Here is a 24,956-nt window from a genome sequence, read left to right as displayed (position 1 = left end):
TTTCCCTCTGAGCACGGTTAACTGAGAGTATCTCAATAAAGGAGAGAGACGAGGTTTTCACCAGGGGTGTGCTGCAGGAGAGGGTTCTGGGATCCCATGACTCTGAACAAGCCCAGTGCCCTGCATCACCGTCCTCTGTCAATGAGCTTGCTCATGTCCATCTTGGTCCTTCATCACGACAGTAGAGGACAAAGACGTTTGCGACGTTTAGGGGACAGGGCCGAGCGTCTCCTCCCCAAGATTTCCGCACGATGCGTCAGAGGGAAGAGTTTTAACAGCCAAGAGAAAAATGGCATTTCTTGGCACCAAGTCAAAAGCAAGCTAATTAGTTGCCAAGGAGTTGGGCCAGGCAACTTATTTCGAGCTTATCCGTGAGTATCATTTTCCATGAGGAGTCAAAAGACTATTAATTCGGCGAATCAGACATAAACAGTGAATTACTCCTACAGGGCCGTAGTGACCTGGGCTGGGTCTCATGAGCCGACTTTCTGGGTGGGCAGGCAGCAGCTTGCATGGAAGTCAGGTTGTGGGGGGGCGGTTAGGGCAGCCAGAGGAGAAAAGAAATGGAAGAAAGTAGGGTCTTGGCAGCGGCTACCTGGGCTGTCACTGTTTTCAATGGAGTCTGACATTTGAAGCCTGAGAGGAGCCGTCAGCTACTTCAAAGCTTTAGGGGCACGTTGACAAGTGGGCCCGCCTTGCAATCTCGCAGCCACGTCCTAATGAGCATCATTAAAACGGGGCTGGATCCCAGCCCTCAGCCCCGACAGCAGGTCAGCCTGTGGGTTTCAGACTTCCCTCTCTTCCTACCTTCCTCTCCAGGAGTGGGAGCTGGTGGTGTTGGGGAAGTTGAAGTGGAACCTGGCTGCTGTCACCCCTCACGACTTCATTGAACACATCCTTCGCAAGCTGCCGCCACAGAGGGAGAAGATGTCTTTGATCCGCAAGCACGCGCAGACCTTCATCGCTCTGTGTGCCACTGGTAAGGACAGCCTCGAGCAGCGGCAGGCTGGGAAGCCCTGGTGCGGGGGGGCTGCCGGGGTCAGGGTCAGAGGAGGTGGTTGGGGTGTGCAGGGAAGGGGTACTCCTGAGCAGTCTAGAGTCTGAGGTTTCATTCCCAAGTTGCTTTTTCTTTAACTTTATCTGACCTGCTATATTCTCTTTCTCTGCTAAACTCATAAATGGTTTATGGGGACAGGTGTGGTAAGGGAAAAAAAAATTAGTGCCTGTTAAAATACTCTTTATGATGTCTAAAGTGCTCTTTGAAGATTATATATACTGCTCACTGCTTGTGTTTAAATCTTTAATCTTTTGAGGAAAAGGATGGCTTGGAGATAAGCCCAAGAGGAAATTTGGAGGTGAGGGTGGGGGCAGATATAGGGTAAAGGAACAACGTCAGATAATGTGCCTGCCCTGATAAGACCTGAAGGAGAGCAGAGGAGTTCTCTTTCCTGTGGGCATTTATTGCCTGTTCCCACTGCCTGCTGGGGAGTGCCCCTCCTGGTTTTCAGCCAGGATTCCCCTTCTGGTGTTGCACTGGTTCCGATGCTGCACTGGCTAGCCACAGTTTTGCAGGCTTGAAGGTTGCAACTGGCTTTTGGGGTGTTAAAAGCTTTCTACCCTCCACCCACCGGGTTGAGCCCAGGATCGATACATACTTACTTACTGGCCCACTCTGTGCACTTTCCTTATAAGCTGAAGGCAGTGATGTGAGTGTCTAATTGAGCTGAACCTTGACTGGTTTCTGCTGTTTCGTCTTGGTGGTGGCCATGGCAGAGACCCTGGGACCTTAATCATTTAGGGCAGAGCTGTCAGGAGTTTCTGTTTTCCCAGCCAGAAGTGTTAGGTCCCATTGGCAGACTGTTAGGGGTGGTTCAGCTCAGACGTGCCACTAGAAATGATCAGTGTACACATGTTCAGTTTATAGGTAGGGCTGGAGGTCACTGTGTTCAGTACCTTGTTACACTTTATGCGGGGGTTTGTGCAGACAGTTATATAATATGCAATAGTGTATACTCTCTGTGTTCACAGTCAAAGGTCAAGCTTTGCTCCTTAATCAGTGGGTGACCTTGGACAGACTGTTTAACCTCTCAACCTCAGCACCTTCCTCTCCAAAGTGATACATCCAGGCAGACCTTTTCAGAGCGGTTAGGAACATGAAAATAAAGAAGAGACTGGAGGGAAAGTGCTCTGTAAACCGAGATGCCAGCGCAGGACGGCGGCATGCCGGTACTGAACCGCGCTTTCAGCCCGGCTGCCCGGGCCCAGGCGGCGTGTGCCGCAGCCTCTGGTGCCTGCTCTGTTCTGGCAGGTCCACGTGCTTTGCCGTCACCATCTCTAGTGACTGTCCCGAGCCCCACTTCCCCTTGTCCTGCCTTCCTGAGCCAGACTGGCCTCGGCTCGCACATGTGCTCTGCCGGCCTTTGGGGGAGGGTGGGCTGCCCTCCCTGCGGCCTGAGGGCGGCCTGCGAACGTCCATGGACCCTTGCTGTCTTTCCCTCCTTCCCTTCCGCTGTCTGGCCTGAGCCCTGAGGTCAGTCCCTCGCTGACCTGTCATTCTGACTTCCAGGCTCAGCTGTCCCTGCCCTCTCTAGTCTTGATTCATTGTGGGGGAGGGGCCGGCCAATCCTTTCTCTCTGGCCGAGGGACAGCTGACCCTTGACCCTCAACTCCCCCATTGCCCAGCTGTTGAAAGCCAGAGTTCTGCGCTGACCTTGTCTCTTGACTGGCAAATCTTTGGGGTCTGTTGGCTTCTCCCTCCTCTCTGGTCTCTGACTGGGGTAAGGGTGCTGGGTGGAATTACCCAGGCGTGGGCAGGTCCCCAGATCTGTATAGGCCCATTCTCTGAAGTCAGGGAGCCCATCCCCCACCCAGGGCCTTCTTGCCCAGATCCTCGGGGTAGCTGCCAACTTTGAGGCCAGTACAGGGAGCCTGGGCTTCAGGGCCAAGGTCCGCAGGGAGGCAGAGGCGGTCCTGAAGACCCCCTTTAGGGACCTGAGCTAGTGCAGTGAGGGTGGGGAAGATAGGAGAAAGAGCACCAGCAGCCAGATGGAAAGTACAGACATGCCCACTTCAGGCACTTACCAGTCAGTGCAGCGGGAGGTTTGCAGAAGTTCCCTGCATCTAGAAACCTTGCTGTCTCACAAGGCTCTTCTCTCCCTGGTCTGCACTTGGCACCTGAGTCACTTAGAACCCCTGCCATGTGGGGGTTCACAGCAGGCAGCCTTGCCCGAGAAACACTCCCGGGAGGTGAGAGCCCCGGCACCCAGCACTGTCTGGGAGTAGTAGGCACAGGTAGCTGAGGACCAAAGGCATGAAAACACCAGCTGCTCCGACCTGTGCTAGCGCTCCCTGCCTGCCCCTGCCCACCACCGTGGCCCTTCTCCCTGTCCCGGCCTTCAGCTGCCCGGAGCTGGCACAGTGCTGCAGCCAGGGTCCTGGAGGTTGCCTGGGAAGGGGGCTGGTGCACAGGAGCTGGGCGTAGCGCAGCCGTGTGGCTGGTTCATGGGAAAAGCAAGCCGGTTGTGAAAGAGCTGGCAGTCGGTCCGCAGCACGCGTGGAGAGCGTATGTATGTGAGAGGGGAGAGAGCAAGAGGGGCCACAGCAGGGCGGCCAGCTCGCTCTCCCTTACCCGGCTCCGCAGGAAGAGGGCGGCAGTGCAGAATGGTGCCTCCTGTCTGTCCTTAACCTGTGCAGGCAAGGGTTCGGGGTGGGGGGGAAGCTCCTCAACCACCTGGTACTCGGTGCTGCATCTGTGGGGAGCTGGAGATGGGGTCTTACAGGTGCTGACGTCCCCATGCAAGAGCTGTGGGTATGGGGGAGACAGAACTGAGTCTGGCTGCCCATCTGCTTGAAGCCTCAGGGCTCCACACCAGGAAAGAAAACCATGGGGAGTCCCAGATCGCACCCTGACGTTGGATTCTTGAGACATGATGTCACCCTCGGAGGATGACGCCAGCTAGCCTGGAAGACCCGATGGCACTGACCTCACCCTGGGCACAGGGCTGGGGAGGAGGGGCACCCCACACCCCCTCTTGTAGCGTTTGGTGACCACTCAGGGGTTGCACCCAGCTGTTTGTGCCCACGCACAGTAGCCTGAGGCTGACACTATGATGACAACTGTCCCTGCCTTGCACCCAGGCCATCCCTTAGTTTCTGTACTCAAGCTGCTGCAAGGCAGTATAGTTCAGGGGAATGAGACGGCGGGACTCTCCATCCAGGATGGAGTGTGGCCCAGGTAGTTGCAGGGAAAGACAGGTTGAAACCCACCTTTCCACCCGTGTGCCTCTGATCTGCTTCCACAGCAGAGCATCAAGGGGCCCAGGGGAAGTGGGTCTTGAGCCAGGAGTCTCAGTTCTTCTGTGAACGCCTGTCTCACTTCCCATGTGGCTGGAGGATGAATGAATAACAGGCCAGCCAGCCTCCCTCCTCGGCCTTGGACGTGCACGCATGGGCTTCCCGTGCCCCACAGGACATGGGGTACTGAGCCTGTCCTGGGGGTGGCAGGTGAGGTGTGCTGAATGAACACCCCTTTTCTGGTCCTGCGAACTTCCCCGGACTGCAGGTTGGAGGAAGGGAAAGGAAGGGGGAAACAGCCTGACCTGGGCTTCATGGCTCCCCTTGGCCTTAGAACAAGTGCCTCTCTCCCCCTAGTGGTGAACAAAAGCTAAAGCAGTCACTTTGGAACTTCAGAGCCAGGGCCACCTAGGCTAAAATCGCAGCGTTGGATGTACCAGGCAGGACTACGCTGTCCCTCCCGGCTAACTAGCTGTTTATTGATTGTACTTTTTACTAGAAGCCGTGTGTGCCCATCAGGTAGATGGAGAGAGAAAGAGTGAGAAAACACCTCAGCAGGGATAGTTACACCACAGTCCCCGAAGGGGTGCTCCTCTCAGGGCTTGGGGCACACACGCATTTGGCCTGGCGTGTTTTTCAAGCTGTGGTTGGGACCCAAACCACGCGGTCAGCCATGTGGTATCCCGCTGCCCGAACCACCATACCACCCGGTGGCCCCATGTGGTGTTACCAGATCCGTTTAGCTCAGAATACTTGCCTCATGAAACCCTCCGAATTTGTTGAATACAGAGCGAGTCTCTGCCCTTGCCCGGCCTTTGGGCTCCTCTGGCACCCTGAGAGGCTCGGCAGCTTACGTGAGGTCACGTGAGTTGGTAACCTGGCTGGGACCAGACCCGTCTCTTGACTCCGGAGCCAGTGTCCTCTCTGTGGTGCTTTCCTTCCACTTGTGCCCTGACTTCCCTGGTGGAGTGTGGGAGGTGGCGTGGCCGAGCTCTTCAATCCCTGGCAAGTCGTCAAGAGCCAGATCTGGAGGGCAGGCATCCCCGTCTGACCCCAGAGCCAGTGCTCATCGCCTGTGGTGACATCAGACAGACCCCCTAACCAGTCACAGTGTCACCGCCTCTCCTGGAAGAGCAGACGTTGGAAACGGCCGACCATCACCACCACTGGCACGAGCATCGTGCAAGACTCCACCAGAGCTGCCTCGGTGCCTGCCTGGGGGCCGGAGTTCCCCTAGGGCGTGTCACCACCGCCACAGGATGCAGGGAGCAAGGCGAGGTGCCCTCACTGTGGGCGCCGCATCTAAGTGTGGACGATGTGCTGGGAATCCCTATCTTTCATTCACTGTGTGCTCGGGCTCTTTCCTGTCTCTCGTGGGCCCTCAGGTTCTCCTTGTGACACAGCAGCAGGAGGTCCTGAGGACCCAGTGAGGTCATTTCTGAGACACATGCACAGGAGGATAGATTCTCCAGGAAGCACAGCGCCCTCGTCCTTCCTGGCCTGCCCAGGTTGGCCTGCAGTCCAGCGAGGCTGGGTGCCTTTCTCCTCGCCCCTCCCGAAGCTGAACAGCCACTGCGGCAGGCAGACCTGGCCGCTCCTTGCCCCACAGGGAGACCCGGCAGCAAGAGCAGTGGAGGGCACGGTGGTGGTGGTGGCGAACGAGTCACTGTGTGTGTGCAGGGGTGGTTTTAACCCTCACAGCCACACCGCAAGGTGGGTACACTTGCCCTCCTTACCACAGGCAGGAAAACAGCTAGAGGGTCAGGTAAAATGCTGGTGTTTACGGAGCTGACGGAGTAGGGCAGGCTCAGTCCCAGTGACTCCGGAGCTGCCCTCTGGGTTGCTGAGCCGCATCGCCCCTGAGATCTGTCTCTGTTGGAGGTGAGCGGAGCTCCCTGCTCTGGGACGGCCTCTCTCCCTCGTGGCATGGCGAATGGCTGCTCCTGCTTTGTTCCAGTCCACAGATGCAGCAGCCTGGACTGAGACCCTGCTGTGTCTGGTGGGACTCTGGAACAGGAGTGGAGGCCACCCACCCTGCTGGCACTGCCTCCCACCGCGTGGAGTTGTTGGGCTCTGCTGTCCAGGCCCTCCCCACCTCCATGGAGAGCACTTAGTGTCTCCATTGCTCCTCTCCACTCAAGCGCCCGTGTCGAGAAGCTTCTCTATAGAGAAGGACTGCGTGTAGTTTATGACACACCATGCTGTTTACTGTTACTGTCTGAGGAGTTGGTACTCCGGCCTCAAAAGAGTGTCTTCTTGGGGGAACCAGCAGTTAGCGTAATGGCTATGTCGCTGGACTCCCACGTAGTCGACCGCGGTTCGCGTCTTGGACCTGGTGGCTTAAATCTCACGCCGGGCGCGTGTGCGTGCGTGCCCAAGATCCCAAGAGGAGAATGGAGGAGAAGGGATTGCGGCGTGACCATCCCCCCTGGGGGGTGATTTCTCGCTTTCTGTCTCTATGTCTCTCTCTGTCTGTCTGGCGAGCGCACGCGCCCTATAGCGAAAACCTCTCAAAAAGAGTGTCTTCTTGGGAAGAGAGTTTTACATTTTGGGGAAGTCACCTTGAGGCGGGGAGAAACCCATTGTAATGATTTGATTGAAGTGACTCGCTGGTCTGGGCTGGTCGTTCATCGCTCTGCCCCCGGCTGTGGGAGAAGGGTGTCTCAGAAAGTCACCACGTCAGGTCTGATCACTTCGGGTGGGCAACCGCGGGGATGGGTCTCCCCCAGTGTGCCTTCTGCACCAAGGCATAGTTTATTGGCATTTTTGACCAAGAGATTAAGAGCTTTTTGGAGAGATTTTTACGTGACTTTTATTCGTTCAAATATTTTTTAAACGTTGAACAAACTTACCACGTTTCTTCCACCTAAGAGGACAGTGGTTTTCTGTGTCTAGCTCATCCGTACACATACATGTAGGTGTATGTATATTTACAGAGGAGTGTATCGTAATAGCACACACACATGCATTTGACTTCTCCCTTCTCCCAAGTGGATGCTGCACGTTTTACCATCCTGTTAACATGCAGCGGGGGGCCAGTGGGGGGCTTGCTGATATTTACTCTTCCTACTGCAGTGGTTCCTCATACTTTCTATGCTGTCTGCTCATTTAAACAACAACAAAAAGATGCTGGTCATGACCCATAAATTTCCTGACCCATTAATGAGTTGCCAAGGGGAGTTTGAAAAACACTGATCAACCAGACCCCCTTATTAGCCCATTGGGAACCTGGAGCCTGAGAAGGAGGAAGTGACTTAACCCAGGCCAGTCCGGCTCTAGCTGTAGAGCAGGTACCGTCTGAGCATCTGCCTGATCCAGGCAGAGCGGGGACATGCTTGGGGCGCTAGGGGACACCACCTGCTCCTGCTGTGGGCAGCAGGGAGAGGTGCTCAGCCTGGTCTGGTCTTGTACTGGGGCACTCTGTCCAGTCAGTCCCTGAGCTGCTGGTTCATGCACATGGTGCTCCCCAGTTCTGTGGGTTGAAGGTAGAGACCCCCAGACTATCCACATGGACCCCCTACATTCCAGAATTAACTCGTGTGCTGGAAGTCAGAGTTGGTTTGCATGCATTGAGACCACAGAGACAGGCGTGAGCAGGGTGTGTGTCCTGGTCAGAGGCCTGTGGTGGAGTTGGGGTGGAGGCCAGGGATACTTTCCCGGCAGATGCTCCCACCAGGGCCTTGGTGGGCCCAGGGCCAGGGGCTGGTTGCCTCCTTTGTGTTGTGAGTGTCACAGGGGGAGCTAACAAGGTTATTGGGCAGAGAGATGCTCTCCGGTGACCATGTGGGAGAGACCTACAGCAGAGCAGGAGGCAGGGAGGCTGGCTTAGCCACACCATCCATGGGAAGTGGGCAGGCGGAGGAGTTGGTGGGCAGCAGGCTGTGGGTGCAGCACAGATCCGTGCCCACGGCCTAACAGAGGTGGGTGTGGGGGACGGGCGGAGGGAGGAAAGCCAAGGAGCCCAGCAGATGGCCAGGCTGGCTCTGTGTTCGTGGGATCGTGCCGGGCTGGGAGGGGAGACCGTGTGTGGTGCAGCTCCATGGCGTCTGAGAATGCTGTGGATTTGGAGCTGGGCAGCAGCGCCATTAGGAGCGTTTCCATAGGGTGTGCTCCGTACTGACACATTGGATAGGAGGAAGGGGAAATACTTCCTGTAGGCTGAGCTGGCTTTGTGGTTTTACTTTGCTGTAATATGAAGTGTGATCCGTATTGCCCTCTAAACTTGGCTTCCTGTCCCAACTTGCAGGTCCCACGTCTACCCAGAGTAAATCTGCTGCAGTGGTACGGAAGCTAGAGCCCGTGTGCTAGGTGGGGTTCCTTCCACTCCAGGATGGTCCCTAGGACAAGTGGTGGAACTGTAACCTTGCTAACATTTCAGCACAGGCAGGGGTGAGCTTAAATTGCCAAGAGTCCCAAGTTTTGCCAGTGAGGTAGCATGGTAGTTAAGACAGCTGGATCCCACATGGCTGACAGTGTGACTGGAGTCCTGGACCCAGTGGCTTGAAAAACACACCAGGTGTATTGTGTGTGTGCCCCAAATCTCAAGAGAGTGGAGAAGAGGACCTGCAATATGGTCATCCCTCTTGAGGAGGTGCTTTCTCACTCGCTCTTCTCTGTCTGTCTTTGGCAAGTGCACGTGCCCTATTGCAAACAAACAACAGAAAGTCCCAGAGCTGGGACTAGCAGTTAGCGTGATGGCTATGTCGCTGGGCTCTCATGTAGTCAACCGCTGTTCGCGTCCTGGACTTGGTGGCTTAAAACTCACGCCGGGCGCATGTGTGTGCGTGCCCAAGATCCCAAGAGAATGGAGGAGAAGGGATTGCAGTGTGGCTATCCCCCCTGGGGGGTGATTTCTTGCTTTCTGTTTCTCTCTGTGTCTGGCGAGCTCACACGCCCTATAGCAACCTCTCAAAAAAAAAAAAAAAAAAACAATCCCAGGGCCTCTTCCACACCATTAGGGAGACACTTGTGTACACCTCATCTGGCTGATGTGCGCACTCAACGGGCCACAGTCTGCCGCAGCAAGAGGGAAAGCGTAGTGTGGCTACCTGCACTTTTCTGTGATGGACCGAGCAGTCGCTGGGCTGTGGTCACCAGTCCCTTTGGCGGGGGGGCTCAGAGGAAAAGGAGGGCCTGGTCTCCCAGGCAGAGCCCCCTTGTACATCGGCGCTTCCTCTGCTTTTTGCTGTCAGAGAGATGCAAGGGGAGACTGGGTTGAGCCCCCCCAGTTTTATACTCATTTTGCACTTCTCTGCAGCAAATCACTTTTTTTTTCCAAGTAAGAAAGTGGGGTCTCCAAACCTAAAAACCATAAAATCAACACCAAGCCAGTCATCCTTCTGACCAGGCTGCAGAGGTAGTCTTTGGTGCTGGACCAAAGACCTGGCCTCTGTCCTAGTGTCCTGAGGATCCTTGACATTGGGCTAAATTGTAGAACTTAAGCCCCCACTCAGCCCTTCTCTGGCATCGCTGTTTCTCTGACTCACTTCCTTTCTTTAATGAAATCTCACCGTCCCCCCCCCCCCCTTGATTGTTTGCTTGTTTGGGGCCCTATCTGTCCCTGATGCCTATCTGGCGAATACGGCAGGGTTACATCTGGATTGTCATTTTCGTCCGATCTTGCCTGATCCCCCAGTGGCTTGCACGTTTCCTCCTGTGACGCCGAGAAGCCTTGGTTTGTCCTGCTCGGGTAGTGCAGGGAGCACCTGCTCTGTGCTGGCTCTGGACCAGCCCGCTCTGTCCGCCATTCCCCCCAGTGCAGACCATGCCTCGCTCACCTGCTCACCTGCTGCCCCCAGGAGTGAACCTTGCACATGCAACCCCTCCCGTGACTATGGGGACTTGGGACCCTCTGTGAATTTGCTGTGTGCACTCAGATGAACTCTCTTACCCCCTGCCCCAGTCTCTCCTTTAAATCTGGAGCAGCCACAGTGAAGGCAAATAACTAAGTAAAGGGCTTCTTGTGAGGAGGCGTAGGGAGAAGGTGCCGAGAGGACCAGGGCCCTCATGTAGCCGGCCTGCCATCAGCGTATTTCTGACCATCTGCGTAACGAGGGAGCTCCTGGCCCCAAATCCCTCTGTGTCCTGACCTCCTGCCTCTTGTTCCTCACAGACTTCAAGTTTGCCATGTACCCGCCGTCCATGATTGCGACTGGGAGCGTGGGCGCGGCCATCTGCGGGCTGCAGCACGACGAGGAAGTGAGCTCACTCACGTGCGATGCCCTGACCGAGCTGCTGGCCAAGATCACCAACACGGACGTGGTAGGTCACAGCTGCGTCTGGCTAAGACCGCCTGTCTCTCCCCAGCTCAGAAAAGAGACAGTTGCTTTGACTTGAGTTGCTGTCAGAAGTATTTGGGGGAGGAAGGTGCTGCTTTTATAAAACAATACCTGAGGTAGTTCCAGATGTAGCAGGTGAGGCTGCCTTGTAAGGTGCTGAAAGCCTGCGTGCCAGAAAATACAATGAAGGACTCAGCACACAGGTAGGAGGTGCGGAACGGGACAGTTGACTAATGGCCCTGCATGGCGTGGGCTTGCTGGTGGGTCTGGGTGATGGCTTCGTTTCCATTTAAGTGCATGTGATCAGGTGGCCTTTGCCCTTGTGCAGTGCCTCCATGTCTGCTCACGCACTCCGAGGGGGAGAAGGACAGCCAGACGCAGGAATCCACTACAGTGGCAGGGACAGAGACGGGTGCAAGAGGTGCTCACGCCGGGGATGGCGGGCCTGCAGCCCCTCCCTGTGCATGCCCTCTTGCTCGCTGTAGCATTGGATTAAAAAGTACTTAAAAAACTAAAATGCCGCACGAATTCAGTAAACTATTATGCGCTATAGATGTTTGCTTTCCCCTTTTTGTGTGCCCTGTGAACAGTTCAGAGGATGCAGCTTCTGGGTGTCAGAACTTAAAGCAACTGAGAAGAATGGTTTTGAGACAGACCAGGGTCAAGTGAGGGTCAGACTCAGCTGGTAGGGAATTGCAGTGCAAACTGGCCCTGAGAGGTCACGGAGGCTGTTCCTATGTTTCCCATGGAAGGAACCAGTTGGCGTCAGGGGACATGATGACAGAGCAGGGACCCAGCCTGAAATCTGTCTAGTCACCCTTTCTCTAACTTCAGGGAGCTTTTTGTTCAAAACAGTCTTTTGGTTTAAAGACAGCTTGAGAGAGGGGTGGTGGCTCTGAGGCCAGCATGCATCACCATGGGGAAGCTCCAGAATGCAGCTTCATAGTGATGCCCTCCCGATGCCCCAGGGGGCTTAGAATGCTCTAAATGGTGTTAGGGTAAGGGATCGTATGATTTTCAGGCCCAAGCAGGAGGTTAAGCCTCACAGAACCAAGGCTGCAGCTTGCCAGCTTTCTCCCCAACACACCTTTCTGCATCTTGCTTGGCATTTTGTTACCAGCCCGAAGAAATGGCCCAGGGAGGTGTGGAAGGGCTGGATGGATCTCACTGGAAGTCCTCCTCCGAAACAGTTCTCAGATACGTTTTTAAAGCACTGGCTGTAGAACATAGTCCTTTTCAATACAAAAATACAGATTAAAGGAGATCCCTCTAGTCCTGCAGGCAGAATGCTTCTTGAATCCTCCAGGGAGACATCGTGGACAGAACTTTGCATTTACAGAAATGGTATTCTTCCTTCCGAATGTCTGTTAACAAGGCTGCCTTACAACAGGGCGGTCCCAACCGGTGTAAGGCAGGCCCTCCAAAGCTAGAAGAGAAAGGCGTTGGTGACAGAGGCTGACCTTCCCCACTGGACACTGCCACCTTGTTCAGATATTCGTAGGCTCCTTGACTGGCCGACTGCCCACCCCATCTCCTCCTCTCTTTCCCCCCTCGCCCTTACTGGTTTCAGGTGGACAGTCACTCCTGTAGGGTGCCACTGCAGCTCTTGGGGTGCCTTTCGCCAGACTGCAGACCTACATGAGTCTGTCACCTCGTCCTGGAGAACCACTCCCCCTTGTCGAGTGCTATAACCAGTTCATTCAGCCCAGGTGTCCGACTGGGTTCAGTGGCTGGGAAGCCAGCTTGGCAGTCTCCCCCATAAGTTCTAGCTGTTGAGTACGCCCCTTCTATCCATAGTGGGCCTGCGTGGTGTTTCTTTCTTGGGGGTGCGTGTACATCCCTCTTTTCACCAGTGGGCCCAGGGTTAACATTTTATCATGTTTTTCTCACTGGAGAGAGAGGCAGGAAGAGAGAAGCACCCTCCAATGGAGCATGGTCGTGCTGCAATCCTATTGCCTGTTTCTCCATCCATCGGGACTTCGGGTGTGCATGCACACACACTGTGTTTTTCAAGCTCCTGGAGCTGAAATTTGAATGGCAGTCAGCCATGTGGGATCTGACTTCTTACACACTGTGCTACAGGGCCAGCCCTAAACATTTGAGCATTAAAAGTGAACCACGTGGGACCAGGTGGTGTAACAGTTAAGGCGCTAGACTCCCACATGGCTGATTGGAACTCAGGCTGGGCATGTGTGCATGCGTGCCTAAAATCCCAAGAGGAGAACGGAAGAGAAGGGATGCAGCATGGCCATGCCTCCTGACGGGTGATTTTTCACTTTCTCTCTGTCTCTGTGGCGAGAGCACACGCCCTATAGCAAAAAGCACTAAAAATAATAATAATAATAATGAAATAGGCACCATGTACATAGTAGAACATAAAATTCATACTACTTTTTCAAAAACTAATTTGAGACTTTCCCCCACTTAACCTCTGGTACCCCAGAGTTTTAATCACTTTCTTCCTAGGAATGTTTTCAGCAGCTCAGGCCTAGGCTGTGTGTACGCACACAGCTTTCCAAGAGCTAAATCTCTCGTTCGTGAGCTTCTGTCCTCTGCAGAGGTGACGTGCAGAGTGAAGGGTAGTAGAAGGACTAGACCTGGGAGTGGGTTAGCATTTGGAGGGGAGCAACCTTTGCTCTTCTGAGCCCTGTTTACTGTTTCATGAGTTAAGCGGCATATTTCCGGCTCTTATTCTCTGTTTCTGGAAGAACTTGCTGAAGGCCCAGTTGTGACAGTCTGCTGCATTACAAGACTTAGAGATGAGAAAGGAGTGGCCCCCAGGCACCTCTGCAGTTGGGGTGGGTGGGCGGTACCTGGAAAATAAAAGATAATATTCGTACTTTCGAGGAACTTACTGGTGTTCAAGAGAAAGGTATGCAAAATCCTAGCTGAGTCGCATCATGAGGCATGTGAAGTGGCGTGTTACGAACTGTGCAGAAAGAAATCAATTCAAAGGAAGGAGCTTATGATACAAAAGGCAGGCCTCCCAGGGGACTAAACTTGTTCATAGAAAATGTCCTTGGGGGACAGCAGATGGCATCCTGTCACTGGACTCCCACGTAGTCAACCATGGTTTAAGCCACCAGACTTGGTGGCTTAAAACCTAAGCCGGGAACGTGTACTTGTGTGCCCCAAATCCCGAGAAAATGGAGAAGGGATTGCAGCATGGCCATCCTGCCGGAGGGTGATTTCTGGCTCGCTTTCTCTCTCTCTCCGGCAAGCGCACGTGCCCTATAGCAAAAATCTCTCAAAAAAAGAAAATGTCCTTGGAATGAAAACAGAATGTGATGTGGATATGAAATGGATACATGCTACAGCATACATGAGCCTTGAAAATAAAGGGCCAGCAGGTGGCGGGAGGGTTAAGACAGTGAGTCCCACGTGGCTGACTTCATGGTTTGAGTCCTGGACTGGCAGCTTAAAAATCACACCAGGCGTTGGGACCAGCAGTTAGCGTAATGGCTATGTCGCTGGACTCCCATGTAGTCAACCTTGGTTCGAGTCCTGGACCCAGTGGCTTAAACTCACCCCGGGCCCATGTGTGTGCGTTCCCAAGATCCCAAGAGGAGAATAGAGGAGAAGGGATTGTGGCATGGCCATCTTCCCTGGGAGGTGATTTCTTGCTTTCTATCTGTCTCTCTCTGTCTTTCTGGTGAGCACACGTGCCCTATAGCAAAAACCTCTCTGAAAAGAAAAAAAAAAGAAAAGAAAAGAAAATCACACCAGGCATGTGTGCATATGTACCCAAAACCCCAAGAGGAGAATGAAGAAGTGATTGCGGTGTGGCCATGCCTGAGTGGGGGGGGTTATTTATCACTTTCCCTCTCTCTTGTTTCTCTCCAGCAAGGACACACACCATATAACAAACTAAAATAAAAAAGGGAATATTACGCTAGGTGACATGAGCCAGACACAGAAAGGCACTGTATGATTTCACTCACAGGAGGCACTTAACGTGGCCAAATTCACAGAGGCAGAAAGTGGGATAGATGTTGCCAGTGCCTGGGGATTGGGGAGACAGCGCATTCTTATTTAATGGGTATGGAGCTGCAGTTTGGAGGATGAGAAAGTTCTGGGCATGGAGACTTCTGGTGGTTACATGGCAAGGTGAATGTGCTTAATGCCACTGTACATTTAAAAATAATTAAAATGGCAAATTTCATGTTATGGACATTTCACCACAATAAAAAGCATATAGGAGCTGGCAGGTGGCATGGTGGTTAAGGGTGCTGGACTCCTACGTGGTTGACCATGGTTTGAGTTCCAGACCTGGAGGCTTACTTTCTCACTTTCTCTATCACTCTCTCTCTGGAAATATTAAAATAAGGATAAGAAAGTTAAATCACTCTCTCTCTGGAAATATTAAAATAAGGATAAGAAAGTTAAATAAGATAATTATTTTTTTTAAAAGAAGCATACACACATGTACATACATGGAGATAGACACACACGCATGTGCACGCACACATATAGTACCTTGGGCGACACTGAAATGCCCCTAAGTTTATCTTGGGCTCTCCCTTGAAGAAATCAAATACAGCTTGAGGTGGAGGTATTGAGGTGTTGCTCCCCCCCCATGCAGCTGTAAATGTGCATATAATTTTTTAGAGAATTTTTTGCTACAGGGTGCATGCACTTGGCAAAGAGAGGGATGAAAGCGAGAAATCACTCCCAGGGGGATGGCCATGCCGCAGTCCCTTCAGCACCCATGCACGTGCACCTGAGGTGAATTTTAAGCTGTCGGGTCCAAGACTCAAACTGTGGTTGACTACATGGGAGCCCAGTGACGTAACCATTACCCTGTCTGGTGGTCCCACATGAGCATATAACTTTTAACTCTAGGCCATTGCTGAGCGGGCGGGCCGGCAGCTGCCACTACAGCCCTCAGTGTACAGTTCAGGGAGTAATTCCACCGTAAGGTCGTGTCTTTGTTGTGTTTCTTGGGATCCCTTCCTGCATCACTAGTGCACTTTGTAAGGGTCCCATGGTTTAATTCAAGACTTGCGGTGTTGCACTAAACATGGTGGGAAATGTCTGAGAGCCATGTGAGTTTCACCCTTCACTAGAGAGATGAACTCCATGTGCAGACTCCAGGGCATTTTTAGGGCATGCTGCCCTTGAGTTCAGGCCGGAGGTGGTTACAAAGTTGCTACAGTAGGAGGCATGAACTACAGTTCATTTCCTGCAGTTTCCATGTAATGTTGCAGCTTTATGTTTGTGTACATGGACTGGGAAGGTTTGGTTTTTATTTTTTTAAGTCATAGCAAATCTCCAAAAATTTTTCACAGTATTTATTGAAAATAAAAATCACCAATAAGTGGACCCACACAGTCTAAGTCCTGTTGTTCAGGGGTCAGGAGAACACACAGACAGAGGGCCACATCCTGCTCCCAGCCCTGAGGCATGGGAGTTGGGGACAGTTTACCTTGGAGTTGCAGCAGCACACCACTGAACCCTGGGCACTTCATTATTTATGATCTCTTCAACGTGGGCTGTCCGTCACTTCAAGTAAGAAGTCCCGAATTCTGAGAGATCGGGCTGTTGAAAGAGGGTCCCCGTGATCCGTTTAAGGTGGCTCATTGGCCAGCCGCAGATAGCTTTTAGGAGGACCCAGGGGGCTCGAAGGGGGCTCTGAGAAACTCAGTCTTTGTTGCTGTTCTGGTTGCCAAAATAAGCCGGAACGCTTCACTCCAAAGAGGAGGCTGAGTGAGAAGCCTGACAGTTTTACAGGGACTTTCATTTTAAGTACTTTAGCCTGCCAGCCCTAAGAGCTGCTGAAAACAGACACCAGCCGAGAGGCAGAGGGTCCGGGGCAGGGGAGCCTCTACCGGGGCGATCGCCTGCCCTGTGCCCTGGGCGCCTTGCCCTGCTTGCCTGGGTCCACGTGGGTCTCTCTTCCGTCTCCCGCGCACCCTGGCCGTGCCAGCGTTTATCTCACTGTGACTTGTCTACAGGAGCTCTTGAACAAGGCCCAGCTTTTCCTCGGCTCTTCATCCGGAGCCCCTGGCAGAGTCGCTGGGACTGATGCTGAAGAGAGGGTGGGAAGGAGGAAGGAAGGAGTGGGAGACAAAGGACAGGCAGAGGGTTCCAAGGGTTTGAGAGCGCTGGGCCCCCCCCTCTCCGGACGGCTATATGTTTTGAAGCATCAATTATACATCAGCGTTTCCTGAGTTTTACTTGATTATCTTCAAGCAAGTCGCTTGATTTTCACATGGCACAGGTCCACTAATTCACTGATTAAAAAAAAGTGGAATCGAAGTCCCCAGGACATAAAACTGTGGTGACGTTACCGGAAGACGTGAGTCTCTAGGCGTCTGCTCGTCACCTTCATCCTTCCTGTCTAGGTTATGGCAAGACTTGCTGCCACGTTTTTAGGTCACTCGCTGTCCAGAGATTCCAGGTGCCCCCTCCTTAGGGTCACCCCAGACTTTTGGGATCCCGGATGTCGGTGAGCTAGTAGAGGACTGTCAGTGGGCCAACCGGTGGCATGGTGCTTGAGGCCGTTGGATCCCACATATCTGATCGCTAGGTTCGAGTCTTGGCCCTGACGGCTTGAAAAACACGCCACACGTGTATACCCCAAATCCCAAGAGGAGAGTGGAGGAGACCGGATTGCGGCGTGGCTGTCCTCTCTGTCTCTGTCTCTGTCTCCAGTGAGCACACTTGCCCTATGGCAAAACTTGAAAAAAGGAAAAGGTAGCAGCACAGTGGAAGTCACCATTTGAACTGTGGCCTCCACAGGGTCCCAGCACCCCCTCTTTCCTTGCATTAGCTAGAAACACCTGGACACACCTTATTCCAGGGGCACCTCTTGCCGACTCTGCCTCTTGTGGACTTCACAAGGCCTGTGGTCGGGACCTGGTGAACAGGGGCTGGAAGGGAAGCTGGGGGTGGGGGGTGGAATCGAACTGGGGGCTGAGGCCTCCCTCTCCTGCCTCATTTTTTCTGTGGGCCTCATTTGGTATGCAAGGAAATAAGCCAAACAGCCTGTGAAGAAAGGAAGAATGAGATAGTTTCCTCAGTTGTCTCTGCCTGAGTTGGCCAGGGATCTGGGGCTCATTCAGGCCTTTGTCCCCCGTTGAGTGCAGTGCGTGTGTGGTGACAGTGGAGTGATGCAGTTCCACGGAGGCTGATGGTAGGAGTTCCGTCAGCCCATTCATGGAGGCCGAGGAGGGTGCAGGGCCCGGAGCCGGAGCCAGCACGCAGAGGAAGTTGGAGCCCCTTGGAACGACGGCGAGGGGGGCTCTCGTCATCGAAGCTGGAGGTCTGCCCGACCTCCAGCGCTGCGGAGTGCCACCTGTCCAGGCTGACAGACGCGCATTATGGCTTTCCTTTTAATCAGCTTAATTTGGGGCATCTTAACACAATAGCTGGTGCTTGCGGAGGCTGCCGGGAAGCTGCGGTCCTAGAGCCGCTGCACTTGACATGCACGTAGCATCTCGTCATGGGCAAGGCTGGGCCTTTTCCGGCCACTTGGGCTGCACCTCCCTTTCTTGGAGCGTCTCTGGCCTGTGTGTTGAGTCTTTACCTAGAGCCCTGAAAGAGCAAAGGTATATAGGGAAGCAGAATTCTGAGGTTGGAGGCTCTCCCTTTCGAAGGCCAGGCTCTGCTTTTAACCTAGGTTTATGGGGAAGGGCCAATCTCAAGGCCTCCACATTGGCCAGTTCTGTGATGGTGCACATGTGCTCCTTTATAGTGTGGCCCCTGTGGAAATGCCGTAACCCCACTCTCCTCGCAGCCTGGCCTCCGAGCACAGGTAGCGTGGTAGATTCGAAGCAGGGTCAGTTCCTGCCAGGTGAAGCAGGGTCAGTTCCTGCCAGGTGACCCCCAGCCACCCAGTCCCATGCGTTCTCCTGCCCTCCTGCCTAAGCCCAGAAGGGGCCATGTGGAGTCGATGTGTCCAGCTGTAGGTAACGGCACCGTGACACAGTCTGTCCCTTTCCAGCGGCTCACAGGAAATGCACGTGCCCTTTGGGAGGCCCAGAAGAAGCCTTAACTCTCTGGCAAGAGTTAATACTCAGGGAGCGAGCCCTGCCAGCGGACAGTGTTAGGCTCGCTGTCCGTCACTGGTCTAGGTCCTTGGGGAGGAATTATCGTGGGTGGTTTTGACTGGTCACTTTTTGCCTTGTATACTACCCCGTCCATTAGCTTTGGCTCTGCATTTAAGATGAATGTTTTTAGATAGGAAGTGCTTAAGGTTTTCAAAGATCTGAAATGCAAGCGCTCTTAAGACTGGTATTTTCCACTGTTAGTACCCAGCAGGTGGAAACCATGAGCACAAGGCTGCCCAAGGGGCCCAGGGAGGCTGAACAGGGAGGTGAGAGAGACCCATGAGTTTGCTTATCACTGGTTGTGGGGTCAGTCAACAAGGATGAGCCACAGACAAGCTTGGGAGATGTTAGGTTCTTGGTTACCAGTCCCTGAGCCATCTCTGCTTCATTCGGGGTGGCACGGGAGCATCTGCTCCGGGGTCCTGTCTGTCTTACTCAGTAGCATCCCAGTACCAGACACTCGGGGCCCTTCACAACGCTGGCGGAAATGCTAGCACATGCCTCGTTTAAAGAAGTCTAGGGTCGCCGCCAAGCCTACTTGCTAGGGGAGCTGGATTCCACATGGCCGACTTGGGACCACAGTTAAAGTGCCAGCCCTAGGGACTTAGAAAATCATGCCAGGCATGTGTACACATGTGTGCAGAATCCCAACAGGATGGATATGTGGAGAAGGGGTTTCAGTGTGACCATGCCCCACTGGGGGGTGCTTTCTCCCTCTCTGTCTGTCTCTCTCTGGCAAACACACTCTCAGTTGCTCTTTACTCTTTGAACATCATGTTGTCTCTTATTTTATAGATGAGGAAACTGAGAGCAGACAAGTTCAATAATTTAGCAGCTTCAGACCAGCTGTTGGTGTAATGGCTGGGTCACTAGATTCCCATGTAGTCGACTGTGGTTCAAATCCCGGACCCAGTGGCTTAAACTCAACGCCGGGCATGTGTGTGTGTGCGCGTGTGTGCCCAAGATCCCTAGAGGACAATGGAGGAGAAGGGATTGTTGCGTTGCCATCCCTTCTGGGGGATGATTTCTTGCTTTCTGTCTGTCTGTCTTTCTTTCTTTCTTTTCTTTCTTTTTTCTTTTTTTTTTTGAGAAGTTTTTGTTATAGGGCGCATGCACTTGCCAGAGAGACTGAAAGTGAGAAATCACCCCCCAGGGGGAATGGCCACGCCGCAATCCCTTCTCCTCCATTCTCCTCTCAGGATCTTGGGCACATGCACACATGCGCCCGGCGTGAGTTTAAACCACCAGGTCCGGGGCTCAAACTGCAGTCAACTAAATGGGAGTCCAGCAACATAGCCATTACGCTAACTGCTCATCCCTCTGTCTCTGTCTTTCTGGCGAGCGCACATGGCCTATAGCAAAAACCTCCCAAAAAAGAAAAATTTAGCAACTGCCTGCAGAGGGTGGGTGGGCAGCAAACACAACCATTATTACATCCAGATGGTGCTTTCTCGCTCCTTAGTGCTCAGTCTGCAGGTGTTCCTGATCTAAATTTTCATTAGAAAGTGTAGTTTGGAATGTGGACTGGAGGAGAGCTAGGAAAGGAAAATTTAGGGATAGGAAAACTTTATTAATAGTTACCTCTAACTTTATTTTAGACCTTTGGAAAATAAAGAGAATGCTTTTGTGCTTGGTAAAATAGTAATCTCCAGTGCTGTGAACTGCATAGTGAAATAAACAAAGAGCTATACGTATCAAACTGGAGAGGCACGGGGGATCCAATTGGACTTAGATTCTGTGCATTCAGCTGCTTCGGCGTGTATAGTAAGCAGCCTGCAGTGGAGAGCCGGAGAATCCCTCAGCAATCTTCTCAGCTCACACCCACTCACTGCTGTGAGCCACGGCGGCTCCCTCATGACAGCCACAATCTGCCATCGTCCTCTGTGTTGCCCACTAACAGCTCTACCTGGGCACACACGTGTCTTCCCTCGGCTACAGATAGACTACTGTCAAACAGCGCTGGCACGTTCTTGCCTAGTCTCAGATTAGCCCGCTTACGTGTCCAGGATTTTGTAAACATTCTGTATGTATGTATTTATTTTTGCTTCTTATTACATGAGACAGAGAGAGAGCTAGCATCCCTGACAGGGTCGTGATGCTGTGATCTTAGCCTCTGACAGACCTGGAACATGGGCACACACACCCAGCATACCCTGGGGGGGTGGTCTCTGGACCTGAACCAGTAACTTCCCCACGGATCTGCCCCACAGCTGGTCTCCTCCCTCCACTGTGCCACATTCTGTGTTGCGTTTTCCTGAGAGTTACAGGAGCGGCAAATGAGCAAAAAGTCTGGGATGTTTTATTTTTAAACTTGTACACAGTATTGATACATTCAGGCTGTTATGCGAATACCACAGCCTTCTGGTCGCCTCCCTGTGCTCTGCCACTGGCCAGCGTCTGCAGGCAGGCCAGGCAGTGCGTGCTCACAGAGGACCATCACCGTGACCAGTGCTTCTGGCTCATCTTTCTGAAGCGCAGATTCACAGTAGGCTGGTCTGGGCTGACTGAGAGTCTGTTCCTAACCAGCTCCGGGCAATACTGATGCGAGGGCCCGGGGACCCCACTGCCGTAGCGATGGTCCGTGGCACTTCCAAGAACACCTCCACTGTACGTTTATTTCTGCCAGCAAGCTAGAGGGACGTATGTGTGTGGGTGATATGTGGTCTCTCCATAAAATGTGCCCCGTCCGTCTTACTAACAGCCCTGGTCTGGACCGTTCTCCCTCCAGGACTGTCTGAAGGCTTGCCAGGAGCAGATCGAGGAGGTGCTGCTCAATAGCCTGCAGCAGTACCGCCAGGACCAGCGTGATGGCTCCAAGTCGGAGGACGAACTGGACCAAGCCACCACCCCTACAGACGTGCGGGACATCGACCTGTGAGGATGCCAGCCGGGCCAGGCGAGAGGCGCTCGTCATCTGCCTCTCCTTCTCTCTGGTTATGTTTTGTGATTTATGTTTTAGGAGGAAGCTTAAAAAAAAAAATCTACCCCCACCTAGATCATATTTAAAGATCTTTTAGAAGTGAGAGAAAAAAAGGTTCTATAAAAGCATAATAATTAAAAGCATTTGGTGCCTATCTCCAAGTACAGCATAAGGGAATCCCTTGCCTATGCGAACTGTTATTGTTTGGTTATGTAAAAGTAATAGTAAAATGCTTACAGGAGAACCTGCAGAGTAGCTAGAGAATATTTACGCCTGCAATATGGGAACAAATTAGAGGACACTCTTTTTTTCATGTTATAAACTAGCACATACACCCCTCTTAGTATAATTTCAAGGAACTGCGTACGCCACTTTTGGCACGATTGATTGCAAAGCAATGAACTCAAGAAGGAGTTAGAAGTAAGGGGAGACCTGACGGGGAGGGAATACAAAACACTCTCTCAACATGATCGAACCATGTTGGATGTAGAAGCGCCTTGGCACTCCCGCCTGTTGCAAGGTCGGGAGTGCTTGGTCTCTACTCCCACACTCTTGCTGTCTTCAGTAGCTGCTGCCTGAAAGAGATGTTTTGTCTTGCCAGTTGGACACAGGTGATTGGTTCTCGAGTTCCGTGTCTCGTGACATTCTGCTTCTATCCCCAAACATGGTTCAGTACAGACACCAGCAGATGGTTGTCTGATAGGGAGACCTAGCTATGGGCCATACCCAAAACTCACATGAAATGGAGGCAGATTGAAACCAAGGGTGGGATTTGGAATGGAATCTTTTCTCTTATTTTATTAAAGAGGGTAAAGTGACCTTGGCATCCCTTACCAGGAAAAAACTAATTTTTGGTGCTGATTGGCCTGTCTGGTCCACAGTTTAGCATTGTTATAAACCATTCCATTTGAAAAGCACTTTTAAAATTGTTCCCGAGGGATGATGGGATGGTTTATGCAAATCATGCTGAATACGCCTCTCCTCTCCTCTTACGCCCCCCTCCCTGCCCCCAGTCTGGGTTACTGTTCACTTCTGGTATCTGCCATAGTTCTGGTATCCCTACTAGGACTCAAGAGACGCCCCTTTCGGCTGACATTCCCATCATAACATTCCTCAGAAAAGCCTAAAAGCAAAGATCTATTACCACTTTGATGGCATTGAAGGATCTTAATTCCCATCTGATATTTCTCCTTTGGACGCGGAAAGAAAACTTATTGCTGGTGCAAAGACCGAGGGCTAAACGTCAGGGTGTGGCATTCGGTTCCCTTTTCCGTTTTTTTGGGTTTTTTTGGTTTTTCTTTTTTGTTAATTTTATTGCAAAGTTGTATTCAGCGTACTTGAATTTTTTTTTTTCCTCTCCACTTCTTAGAGGCATTCAGTTAGCAAAGAGGTTGGAGCAACAACTTTTTTTTTTTTTTTTGCACAATTGTAATTGACAGGTAATGAAGCTATTTGTTAAAATCTTTGCCTTTTTTAAGTAAAAAAAGAAAAGTCAGAACAGGGCTACTCTGAGAATTATTTTATACACAGATTCTGCCTTGTTCCGTAGTAAGAGGGTTGAAGATGGAGAAAATCTAAGGGTCTTTTATTTTTCATTTTATTTCGTTCAGTTTTTTTTTTTTTTTTTTTTTTTGCGCTGCTAAGAAGCTAAGATCGTTCATCCTTATTCACATTAACAGTACGTAGCTGTAATGTTTCACAGAGTGTGCTGCTATTTTATAAACATTTTTATAATATATTATTTTACTGCTTAAATTCCAAGTCCTGAAGTAGATGGTTGAGATATGAGTTCTTTGTACTGGAAAAGCCCTTCCATAGTTTTTCTTCTTCTGGTAGCATGTTCATGATTATTATTTTTTTTCTTTTGGGTTGTTTGGGTTTTTTTTATTTTCCTCTGATCACATTCTTCAAAGACAGAGTATTCTTTACCTCAGGTTTACTGGACAGAGACAATAACTACACAAGACCATGATTCACATTTTTGTTTTCATAATACCTCACAGCTGTACAGTTTCTGCTTGGGAGCCCATTAGCACGGTGGGGGTTGCAGTCGAATGTCCTTGGCAGGTGGAAGGTAGGCGGATTTAACCCCAGGGTCTCATCCCCAGGGACCTTTTCAGTCATGAAGGCCATCAGGCTCCCATTTTGACTCCGGTATCCTCAACATGATGGAAAAAATACATTGAACCAAGGGATCTTCCCTCCCCCACAGGACAGACGCTCACCCCGACCTTTACGCAGAGAACTCGGAGGTCGTAATGCACACTCAGACACTAGTTGTCGGTGCACAGACAGACAGGAGTTCCCTCAGGCTGCTTGGGGATCCTCACCTTACAGGCCCTGCAGATGTAGAACTTCCGTCTGCTTAGGGCTCTTTCGGCTTGAAAGTCTCCCGTCCACCTTCCTCCTTCCCTGGTATGGACGCCCTCCGTTTAGAATCATCTCCAGAGTTTTCCTAGGTCTGAATCTGGAGGTGGAAGGAGCTGCCACATGCTGCGTCGTGCTGCCTTCTCGGCCCACCTCTGTCCTGGGCTGTTGCAGGCCAGTGCTATGCAAGGCCAGGTCTCCCGCTAAGCGGTACTACGCGGCTTTCTGGTATAAATCGCATTGAATTGGCATGCTAGGAAAAACAGGTCAGGTGAGGATGGGATGGTAGTCGAAGAGGCGAAAAGGCTGCCTTCTCTACAGAGCCTAAATTCTGGGTGAGTCAGTCTCTCGTGAAGTGTTTAGGAGGGTTCAGAACTTTGTGAGTTAGCATGGCCCTAAAATTCTAGGGGATTTCTGGTGAGGCAGTGGGTGGTGCATTCTGATGTTTTGGAGAGGAAAGCTGAGCAGCCAGTAAGTTCACCAGGGTTTTATCAAGAGCCCATTTTGCATAGCACACTCTTCCGGGTCCCAAGGTGCCCACAGAATGGGGAAAACATGATCTCTGGTGTTCTTGGGAGTCTTGGCACTTAAAGAGAAAATGAGGTGTAAATTCATTAGTGATCAACCCTTGAGCTGAAACAGAAGCAGCAAATGAAAGATCCTGGCCAAGAAGGAAAAGGACAGGCCTACCAGATTCTGCCTGTAGTCTGAAACTTTCCACTTTTCTGGAGCCCCAGGTGCCTCCGGGCCCTCTGGTTTTTTTCTCTCTCCCATGCTTGGGGCCTACTGGGACTACCAATGGGGAAGTGCGGGCTTTCCTGCCTGCTCCCAGCTTCAAAGAAGGGATCTAGATTTGACAATGACCGATGCCTCTCCTTGGATTGTGGTCTCCTTGGTAGGAGCATTTGTCCCACAGGGGTTCAGTTCTCTGTGGATTTGAACTTTTTTTTTTTTTTCCTCACTCTCTCAATCCCATGATGGGGATTCCAGATCTATTTGAGTCTTTTTTCCACCTTGTCTTTCTTTCTCTTCTTTGTTTTTTTCTCC

The 24,956-nt window shown here is 52.0% G+C and overlaps 1 protein-coding gene across 1 annotated transcript in view; it reads left to right on the top strand.

The window, feature by feature from the left end:
• The window catches only part of CCND2 (cyclin D2), a 29,070-nt gene extending 4,319 nt beyond the window's left edge, over window positions 1-24,751 (top strand). Inside the window, exons 3-5 of the mRNA XM_006172034.3 lie at window positions 820-979; window positions 10,406-10,554; window positions 21,351-24,751. Of these exons, the coding sequence (XP_006172096.1) occupies window positions 820-979; window positions 10,406-10,554; window positions 21,351-21,500 (459 nt within the window). The 3' untranslated portion in view covers window positions 21,501-24,751. The remainder of the gene's footprint in view (window positions 1-819; window positions 980-10,405; window positions 10,555-21,350) is intronic.
• The last annotated feature ends 205 nt before the right edge of the window (window positions 24,752-24,956 follow it).

Source organism: Tupaia chinensis, unplaced genomic scaffold, assembly GCF_000334495.1.
Source record: "Tupaia chinensis unplaced genomic scaffold, TupChi_1.0 Scaffold150288_1, whole genome shotgun sequence".
Lineage (NCBI taxonomy): Eukaryota > Metazoa > Chordata > Mammalia > Scandentia > Tupaiidae > Tupaia > Tupaia belangeri.
This window is presented reverse-complemented; position numbering and strand designations above follow the sequence as displayed.